The sequence below is a fragment of the Seriola lalandi genome, unplaced genomic scaffold, assembly GCF_002814215.2.
Source record: "Seriola lalandi dorsalis isolate HSWRI2012SDOR001 ecotype SW California unplaced genomic scaffold, Sedor1 jcf7180002054452, whole genome shotgun sequence".
Lineage (NCBI taxonomy): Eukaryota > Metazoa > Chordata > Actinopteri > Carangiformes > Carangidae > Seriola > Seriola lalandi.
Genome location: NW_019525005.1, coordinates 134996 through 146355, shown reverse-complemented (window position 1 = coordinate 146355; position 11360 = coordinate 134996). Strand labels below are relative to the sequence as shown.

Sequence of the window (11360 nt, the reverse complement as noted above, 5' to 3'; positions counted from 1 at the left end):
ATTTAAAGCAAATGTTTTACACACAAATATGGTTATTTGCTTCCTTGCCAGAAGTTTGACAAGACAATTGATACCACTCTCATGTCTGTACACTAAATCTAAGGCTACAACCAGCAGCTAATTGGCTTTGGTACAGCTAGCCCAACTTTTAGGCCATTATACACACAACCTGCTGTTTTTACTCTTTTATATCAAAAAACGAGATAAGGTGTTAAGAGCTTTATTGGTTCATATAGCTGGATTTTTGTCTGCGATGAACAGAGACTGGTTAGCTATTCCCCCGTTTTCAGGCTTTGTGCAAAGCTAAGCTAACCAGCTGTTGCTTCATATTTAACACCCTGACATGAGAGTGGTATCATTATTTTCTCATCTAACTCGTCATCTAACTCACTGGAAGAGTGTACATCATTTGATGAAAACATGACAGTTGTCCAGAAAAAAAAATCATGCCTGCAACATGTTTTGAATCTAATTGTTCTCTGTCTCCATCATTCTGAAACAGATTCTGACAATGACAAATTTTCACTATTGTAACATGAAAAGAGGCAAAACTCAAAGAAAATATAAAACAAAAGGAGTTTTAATGTTTCTGATCATAAACTAAAGATGTAAAAATGTTAAATATGAAATGCATATCTTATTCTCTTACATCTGCTCCACCTCTGCTCTCCTTTCCTCCTCTTTTCTTCAATCCTGTCTTGTTAACAAATTTTCATCTCCTGTCTATGGAGGTAAATTTGTCTCAATTATATTTCCATGAACAGATCAGACAATCAAGAAGTAAATGTATAATCTGTAAATATAAAACACCCACAAATAAAAAATAAAAAAAATTTGTAAACTCATAAAAAATATCTTGCAAATATAAAACCGATCTGCAAATAAACAAACTAATTTCAATTATAAGTATTGTATAACTCTGGTGATAATAACCTTTGTTATGTCAGACTGTAGCATGGAGGAGGCACAGGGAATCATTTGCACAACTGTTACAGAAGCACCAACACCTTAGTGTTTCAGATAATGAGAAACAATTAATACTATTTGTATTGTCAAGTTTAAAGTGCGGGATATTGTTTCTTTTAATGCCTTGGCAAAGGATTAACAAAACTTCGTCAAAACGCTATGAGGCATGTTAAAAATCTTCACCCAGCACATTTCTGTGTGTAACATTTCACTTAATACACTTGTACACTGCAGTTTAATATGTAATTCTTACCATATTTTACACCATGCTAATAATGTAATGTAATAAAACAGACAATAAAGAAGACTGATTTCTCTAATTTCTCTTCTGTTATGTATTACTTTCAGGTTACACACGGGAAATTCACAGGCTTTTGTAGGTGTCATGTTAATAATTTCCTCTTTGATTGGTAAGTGCTGGACAAATACTTCAAAGGAGACATCCGACTGGTTGTTTGAACTGCCTTTATTAAAAGATACAGGATACTAGACTTGACACCAATATTTGAAGATGCAGCACTTGATTGTTACAGGCTCGAGGCATTAGACACAGACAGAATTTTCCAGCTATCTGTGCCTTTAAAAATATCCCTGTAAATACTGTATCTGCAGTATCTGGCAACCATTGACATCTGGATATTGCGTCAGTATCTTTTCTTTTTTTAATCACATTAAATTTTACAATAAAGTTGTAAAAAAGGAAGAGAGAATCTTGTTAAACCATGCAACACCCAACAAGCCAACATTTACAGTTAGTCTTAGATCACAACGATTTCAAATGGTATTTCAATGTTCAATATGCTCAGCAACAATGACAATATCATATCCAAAGACTTAACACAATAATGATATTTTTATTTTTTAAGGGGAATTAATTCATCCCCTGTTATACTTCTCTGACAGTACTCCATTGTCTTCCAGCTACCACCTTAAAATGTTTCATTAAAATGTTCAAAACTGATTTTTATTCACATCTTGTGTCCCTGGTATACGAGAGAAAGGTTTAGAAAGGGCTAATTTTGTTTATTTTTACTGAGTGAATAGTATCAAACCCTAAAGGACATACATGCATCTCTTTCTACAATATACACAGTTCAGTTACAGTCTTTAATTGGTCTGCTCTTTCAAAAAGCTCCACAAAGACTTGAGAAAACTGGTGCTTTGAAAGCAAACACAGCTTCAAAAAATAAAAAAAGTTTGATAAAGTCCAAGATCTTATGCATGTAGTGCACATTGGGAGAAGAGTAGAATCTGAATTTTAACAAAACTGTAGTTGATTATGTATACTGATGTAAAAAACAACATGTTTGATTTGTGTCTTTGACTGAAATAAAAAGGTCATGGGGAAAAAACAAAAATGATTACAAAAAATATTAATATCATGATATGAAAGGAAGAGATAATCACTCAATAAACTAATCAATCAGTACCCTATAGCATGGAATAAACAGATATGCTGTAAATAAAGAATTACATAAAGAAAATACATGAGCTTACCAACATGTAAAGTTACATTCCTGCCTCCCAAAAACTTCTTTTCTCTTCCTTTTATAATCTAAACCGGGTTTTTTCAAAGTCTGACACTATGGGCTCCACCTCAGACAAACTGAGACAGCTGGATTTTTCTGTGGGGGATAATCATGCTCTAAGTTTTGGAGCTACAGCTACTACAACTACAGGAGAGTCTTTTTTCCTACGATTTGTAAGTGGCTCTATGGACATTTATTTGCAATGGACATCTTTGGGAAGTGTGTGTCACACTGGATCTAAAAATACATGTATCACATCTGTGTGTTTACATTTGACTAAGTTATGACTCAGAGAAGGAGCGCAATTTTTCGATGCAAATTGCGGCAGTCGGGTGCTAAGGGTTTTAAAGTCCCTGAAATGCCTCCATGAGCTGTGTGTCGCAGCCTCTGCTGCAGCTCCACTTGATCCGAACTACGAGAACCAACTTCCCATTGTTTTTAGAACACCACCTCACATAATATCTTTCCCCTGTGTGTCTCCCTCTACGACCCCACCTCAGCTCTCTTTTACTGGTAAACCTTTTCGTTAAATGTTCCTGCTGAGCATCATGATGCCCCCCACATTCATATAGATCATCTCTTCTTTCTGGGAAAGTCTGTTTGACAGATACTGAAGGTTTGTAAGTGTACTGCACACAGTTCAGGGCATCTTGTTTCCGTAAACTGAACAATGTCGCAGTTTATCATGACTCTACAATATTAATAATAATATAGGAATCTTACAAACTACTGAAAACAGCTACAACAGCAGCTTCTGCAGCTCGCTGATGCGTGTGTTTCACTTTAGCTGTAACAAGTCATTCTAGGACTTTGCCATATTGTATTTCCCTTTGTACCTCAAGTGACTTCCTTTAAATGCCTGCTTTTCAGACCATCCACTGCTGCTGTATGAAGGTATGGATACATGACAGGATGAGGAAGAAGGAGGGGGGGGGGGTAAGTAAAAGGAAAGGGAAACTCCATCATGTGGATAACTTAGGATGGATGGTATATATTTGTAGATATAATGCAGACATAAAAGGCTGGAGGGATGGGGGGGGGGGTTCTCTCCTCTAAAAGTCCCAGTTGCTCTCAGGTTTCAAGAGACCTGCATTAAACAGGCAGGGAAGGAAATGTAGAAGAGGAAAGGAAAGAGAGCCTCTTTGTTTTGGCCAGTGCAAAGGCTGCTCTCACAAGACAACGTGGAGGTGGGTTAAAGAGGGGAAAGAAGAGAGGGAGGTGAAGAATAGGCGTGAAAGAAGGGAAGAGAGTAGCGTCATCCCTCTCTCTCTCTCTACCTCTATTCATTCCAGTCCTTCTTGATGTCAAGGTTCCACTCCCAGGCCAAGTAGATGTTCTTGTCGTCGTCGATGAAGTGGGACTTGATCTGATAGCAGCCGCGTGACATCATGCCTTTGGGTGCCTCGTCACTCGGGCTTAGAAACTCATGCTCCTCCGCCCTTGGACCGTAGCTTCCCACCATGTACGACACCTTGTCCACTGCAGGAAGATACCAAATTGACACTTAGTAACCTGGGGCCGTATTCATCCATTTGCGTGTTGATATTGTGATACTTTTCTGATGAGTTTACCGGATAATCTTGCAATGGCCTTGGAATCAGCTTTATTTATTTAATTCAGCTGGTGATTATATATTTTACTCTTAAAGTAAAGCCAACTTGATGAACAGCCTAATTATAACAAATGGCTGAGATGTTCTGAGTTAATCAGCCATGCAAACAGCATTTTTTCAGTTTTCCCTTTTTTTTATCACAGTAGTGCAAAGTAGCAGAAACAGTCATCGTCAGTGTTATTGCTGTTTATATTTGGATTGTTTCAAAAAGGCTCATTGCCCACAGCAGCTGACTGCAGCTTCACTGGCTATGAGGAGGTCTCAGTGACTTAGGCGTCCTCTGGGCCGCCTCCTGCCTTTGTAAATTAGTGTCAACTCAAAGTAAGGTAAGTAAGTCTCAAAGATAGGACTGACACACGGATGTTTCATGAAAATGGCCCCAGGGCTTGTATTTATCAAAGTAATAAAAGGGTAATTTGGGACTTCAGTGACACATATAAATATAAATCAATTTCTGTTACTGATACTTGCAAAACACTAAAAATAAAAGCCGTTCATCCAATATCTAACGACTTAAAATGCTCTTAAAGTTAAGAGACCTCAAGAGTATATAGTTTGTTCAGAGTAGATCCTCTATGACTGTGCTACACAGACAAGGTGGGAACATGCCTTGTGACCCATGTTTTGAAATGATTGCCCAAAAATATGTTTGGTCATGATGAGTAATATGTTTGACGATGCATTATCTAATAAAAGAATAGGGTAATTTTTCTGTTGTTAATTTCACATAATCTCTTATGAAGATATTTAGGATTTAACACAAACAAGCTGACCTTTTAAAACTAAAATTAGATTTGTTCTTGTAGGAGAAAAACACATTCCCCAATAAAATGTAATGATGTTTGAACAATGGGGCAGATGTAGGGTTAAGTCCTCTGATTGGCTATTTCTGCTCTGACCACATGCGATTCATCATGTGATCGCTTCAGAGAGACTCATAAAGGCTCCTCCTAAACCTCTCTGTGACTAGGAGTGAGCTGCTTGATTAACTTGTCTTAATATTCACAATCAGCAAAGAAATTTTGTACTGCCAATTTGGCTCTTTAGAGGACGGCTAATTGGAATTCATATAAGTTTGATAAATACAGGCACAGATTTCATAAGATACGTTCAGGTTAATTTACACTTTCTTGTTGAAAAGTCATGTTCCTTGGAAAAATAAGATCCAGAAGCTAAATGTGACACACCTGCAGAATAAATGGCATATTTTAGGTATAAATGGGGAAACTGTAGGTCATGAAACACTCTCTGCAGGTCAAACAGTAAATGACACAGCTGTATAAATGTCTTCTCATCAGAATAAGGGTAGTCTTGCATTTAGCCTTTACAAAGTAAATTACATTTGGCATATGATGGGTGAATTTACCTCTTATTCCTTTCCTGTAGGTCACATGATGGTACCTCAAGCCGGCAACGATTTCTCTTTTCACCTGCAGACACACTTAGTTTCATCAAATCTTGGCATGGATTTTTCTCTGGGTTACAAATTCACACATTACAGACGATTTGCACTTTACAGTTCACATGAATGCATGAGTTCAGGAAAGTTTGGGTTTTTGTTGGTGGGAGGAAAGTTGAGCATGCAGGGTGAATCCACACAGACACATTTAGAAGACGCAAACTCCACATAGAAAGAGACAGTATCAACCCTAATTATACATTCAATAACTTTATGTGAATTATCCAGACTAAATTAACAGCGCCGATTTTTAATTCGTTTATTGTTTACACATAACACATGTTGAGAAAAGACGGCCAAGTTTAGGAAAACATTGTATCAATCCATGACACACATAGATTAGTGAGTTTACGTGTTCTAGATGAACCCTGCTGAACAACATGAGGGTTAAGATGAGAGCAGTGAAGCCGTTTGTCCAGCAGGTGTCCTCACAGCAGAGCAGTGTGTCCCTCTCTGAGCCATTAGGTCATGCTCAGCACATCTCCCTTTCCCTTCAGGGCCGAGTCCCACAAGGACTGCCTCCAGTCTACTCACATGCACTAACACAAACACTCACAGCCATACAGTCTCTTCATTTCAAGAAAAATCTATATACTATACAGGGAACTTGCTGCAACTTACTAACTTTTTTATTTATGCCTAATTACTGTAAAAAAAAATTTAATCTTGTTTATGATCAAATTGTCCTTTTTTTTTGCAGTATTCACTCACATGTTAGCGTCCTGTCCAGTACAGGAATCTTTCCCACAATCTTAATCAACCTCAAAGCATTCGAGGAGGTTGTAGATGATGCGGTACTCAGCCTGTTCCTGAGTGTGTTGAAGTAGCTTCACTGAATTTTAGAGATATGAACAACTGGTTCCTAGGGATAACGCTAAACCTCTAAACTATTAAAAATCAGCCACTGGTGATATATCTTGCATTCCTGGGTCGATATTGTTGTTTGTTGGTGCATTTTTCTTATTCCAGTGGCTAATTGGGCAAATTTAGAAAATATTTAATAATCCTTAATGTTATCATTGTTGCATAAACATCCTTTCTAGCCTCTGGGCACACTCCTTATCTCATGTATATCTGCTGTGAATTTCCTTTCAAAAATATGCCATTCTCCATCGTCTGTGTTTGTTTATGGTGGTGTGTTTACATGACTGTTGAGTGGTTTATTTGTGACAGAGAGAGGAAGGAAGGGGATGATGATGGAGATGTGAGAAAATGATGATGGGGAGAGAGATGAAGCAAGAGAAAGACATAAAAAGGGTAATGCTAGGCTGGGGACAGTGGCGTGAGAGGATAGTGGAAAATTTTGAAAGTGTTGTGAGTTTTGGGATTGAATTGCAGCTATCACAGATTTTCGTTATCACACCAGAAGATAGAGTTGTGCCATAAAGCTGCACCGGGAGGCATATAGGGCAGTTATGTGGTGAGTCATTTGGGCAAAAAAGAAAAAGCACTCAGGGCAGCAGGCAGAGAAGTGGTGGTGGTACCAGTCCTGCCCTCGCTATCCTTCTGCAAACAGCTGTGCTGGGTTTTTGACTTACAGTGGGAACCAACAAAACAAGACAGCGTCCCTACAGAGTCTACAGCCAGGCTAGCGGCCCTGTGAAGCTGTGCTTGAGCTAAATGCTAACAAGTCATCGTTTAGTGTGTTAGCATGCTAACATTTGCTAATAAGCACTTAACACAAACTACAACTGAGGAAAATGGGAATGTCATTAGTTTTGAGGGTATTTGGTTATAAACCAAAGTAACATTTTGAGCTGATGGTGTCTGCCAGATGAAAGGTCTGTGGATCATCAAAATTATTCCAATTCATCCTGAGAGGACCACATTTCATGGCAATCCATCCAATAGTTGTAAAACAATTTCACTAAAAGCCACAAATGTCAACCTCATCGTGGTGGTTAACAAAAAAGTCAGGGGATAACCAAGGTCATTATTGTGCCAATCCATCAAGTAGCTGGTGAGATATTTAACAAGATAAGTGAAAACTTTGACCTGCTGGTGGCTCTACAGGAAAAGTCAGGGGATTATTAAAGTCTTTAGAGCTCCTCCTCTTGGCACCATGTATGTCTATGTAAAACTTGGCAATGGCAATGCAGGCAATAGCTCTTAGATATTTCAGTAAAGACAATCATGTCAACCTGCTGGTGGCACTAAAAGTAAAATTCAGGGGATTACAAACGTCAGCAGGCTTCATCCTCTGGGGACCATGAATGTTTTCCTCTCGCTAGTAGATGTTAGTGGACTAACTAACAGATACCTGGCAACTGTCGCCAATCAATTAAATTTAAAAGTAACGACTTTTTAATATTAGAAATGTAAAAAATAATCGTTTGTCAGACTTGAGAAACAAACTTACTGACATTAAATGATGAGTTGCTTCTCTAGCATTGATCTTAACTGGCACGATAAAACGATATGATAACGAATATGATAATGGTCTTGTTTGTTATTGTGGTTTGACTGTATAGTAAATGGAGGCTTACTCAGCAGATTCTCTCTCCCCTTCTATCTCTATATCACTTACAGTAAATACGTGATCATCTGTTTGTTCATTTCATTTCATCCATACACATACACACAGTAATCCTTCCATGCTATAATGCAAAATGAATCTCTCCATCCTTAACATAGCTCTATGGCTGCATCTCTCCATCTTACCTTAAAGTGTATCTTTAGTCTGTATTTCACTCCTTCCTGTAAGGAGAAGCTCTTCTCCTTCAGAGCGCTCAGGTCTCCTGCGCACACACAAAAACAAAACAACAATAAAACATCACTCATGGTCAACATGACACGTATTACATACATCATGCACCATGACTCACTATGCAATCACACTGCTGATGATTTACACATACGGAGAAACACGGCTTTCAGTGGTAGGCGTAATAGTTCACAATTAAAATAAGTACCAATAAAAATTTTCATCCTCAAATATTGTGTGTATTTGAAAAGGTGTATTTCTATTTTTATTTGACTTTTCTTTTTTTTTTTTTTGGCAGTTTGTAGTTTTGTTTCTCTTGTTTTCCTCCAAACTTTTATTTATTGACTATTTTATTTATTGAATCTCCATATAAATACAAGATAACAAACAACACGCCAAGATTTATTATTATTATTTCATTTCATGTTTTTAAATAGACATAAAACTGAACAGATAAAAGAAAAAAAATGACAGAGAATGTCAGAAAGAAACAAAAAGAAAAAATACACACAAAAAAAAGGAAATTGGTGCCAAATGAGAAATAAAGTCACATGGCTACATGGGAAATATGACACAAATAGATCATGTACATTAACATGTAATAGTTTTCCCAACAGCAGACAACAGAAATCATTTATGAAAATTGTTAGTTAGGTTTTATACAGTATCAGTTGGAAAATGAAATACAGCATGTTTGCTTAGTGGTGTACGATATCATAAATGTGGCTAAAATGATTTAAATATACACGTAAACCAGGGATTTGGAGTGTTTTCCTCTCATGTTTTCAGCTAAATAAGACGAATGGATGTCATACTTGAAGGTGTGATGGCTTCACTACAACTCTGACACACATACTGGTGATTTAGTGTTATTGGTGAGACCAGAATGGCTTCTTTGTACAATAAAATTGTCTTTGCAGTGCTGTGGAGTTGAATGGGTTCATATCGAGAGGAAAAAGCATCCTGGGCAATTGTAAAAGCACATAGCAATCAGAAATGCATCCACCGCCTAATCACTTTATATCTCAATTTAAACCCAACCATCAGTCCTGAGTGCTTCCTAATGGACAGAGAGAAACAGACGAGGGAGGAGATGAAGGAGAGATAGAGGAAACGGGGTGAAAAAAAACAGACAGCAGTGATGTGAGGAGGAAGAGAGGGAGAGAGGAAGAAGACAGACCGGAAAAGAAAGACAGTGACCGACAGATAAGATACGCACTCACACAGTGCAGGCAGTACACTGCACACAAAAAACATGTTTGGTGTTAGAGGTTTGATTCCCACTGGTGTTCCCCATATTAAATATATATGTGCTTGTGGCACATTTAGGTGCTTCACATAAAAGCCTCCAACAAACAGCATATTCCTTTTGCTGTATGAAAATCTCTTAACCCTGCTTATGTAGACTGTCATGCTTTAATTGAAATTCTACATGTCTCCTTGTAATTTGGAGCTTTATACCACCGCATGAAAGGCTTTAAATTCCCCATTAGATAAAATCAAAAATGTATGTCATCGAGCTAATAAAGCTGTTCCTCAGTAGCTGACATTTGGAGATTTTTCACTGCTCCATCTGTGTCTATGTCTTATTTCATTCGATCTATCTCCCTCTACAACCTCTCCCTTCTCCTCTCTCCGATTCCTCTCCTCGTCTTTTTTTCTCCTGTCTCAGGAGACAGAGAGGAGAGAAAAGATGCCGGCCTCCCCGGGGAGCGTCTGACAGAGAAAATAGGTCAGTGTGGAGAGCTGTCTACCTGTTCTCCTCAGACACACACACACACACACACATGGGTATGTACTCATGCAAGTACGCACGCAAGGATGCATATGCACAGGCACATCCACACACTGATTTTCCATCTGAACCTTGTGTTTGGGAAATATTGTACTGGAGCCAGAAAAGCCTGAAATATTAGAAAATAAATTAACTGAAAAATCCCCCTTACACCATGTTAATTTACTTTCTAAACCTATCCAATAAGACATAACACAAAAAGACAAATATTTTGTTTTCTTTGCTCCATTAAAAAATCATATTTCTTGTGGTAGTGGCATCATGGAGCTACCAGCAGACATGCATTTAAAACCTGCAACTTTATACGTGTGATAAAAAGTGTCACCACCAGAGTCAAGTAAATTCAGTTTTTATTTGGGCTGCACATAAGGATGTCTCAGCACAGCAGACCTGACTTTAAAGGGGACAAAATAAAATAAGATAATAGAAATAATAGGCATAATACGATTGATGGGATAGGTTTAGGTTAGGGTTTAAAAAAAACTAATTTATACTATAGAGATATCACATGAGCTTTGTACTATGGGGAAAACTTCTACCTCGCTGCATTAATCTGACAGCTACAGTTACTGGTGAATTTCAGAATAAAATTATCAGTGAAAATACATGATCAGTTTATATAATATGATGCAACATTGTTGATTTAACTACCCAACAGAATAGTGGTCAGTAGTAGCTTCACCTTAATCAGCGACAACATAACACCACAAAGAATCTACTGTCATGGAAGCAGCTCTGTGAGGCTGTACCTTGGCAAAGCGATGCTATGAGCTAAATGCTAACATCAGCATGCTAACATGCTGATGTCTAGCAGGTATAATGTTTATCACGTTAGTTTAGCGTTTTATAACATTTAATAATGAGCACTAAACATTAAGTAGAGCAGAGGCTGATGGGAATATGTATAAAATAGTTTTAGGTAATAAAATATTTGACAAACTGACACTATGACCTGATGGTAAAAGTCTTTAGGATTCATCCTCTGGGGACCATGGAGTTTTGTATCAAATTTCCTTTATATCCATATAAAAGTTATTAAGATATTTTTGTCAGGATTAAAGTGGTGGATGGCCGTCTGACAGCTGGACAGACTGACACAACCACGCCACTAGTTAAAAACGCTGCCTACATATAAATATATCAGTCGTAACAACCCAATATTATAAAACATATAATAACTGCACACTCTAAACAGGACCATTCTGTATAATGAGGATTTTAACTCTGATAGATCAGTACACGTTTAATCATAATCCTTCTGTTATTTTATGTAAACAACTTTGAATGCAGGGTTT

The 11360-nt window shown here is 37.6% G+C and overlaps 1 protein-coding gene across 1 annotated transcript in view; it reads right to left on the bottom strand.

Annotated features, from left to right (window-relative positions):
* Positions 1 to 1414: 1414 nt before the first annotated feature.
* arhgdig (Rho GDP dissociation inhibitor (GDI) gamma) overlaps positions 1415 to 11360 on the bottom strand; it is a 30121-nt gene continuing 20175 nt past the window's right edge. The window contains exons 4-6 of the mRNA XM_023411133.2: positions 8228 to 8304; positions 5474 to 5537; positions 1415 to 3974 (exon numbers count right to left, since the gene is read on the bottom strand). Coding sequence (XP_023266901.1) covers positions 3775 to 3974; positions 5474 to 5537; positions 8228 to 8304 — 341 coding nt within the window. The 3' untranslated portion in view covers positions 1415 to 3774. The remainder of the gene's footprint in view (positions 3975 to 5473; positions 5538 to 8227; positions 8305 to 11360) is intronic.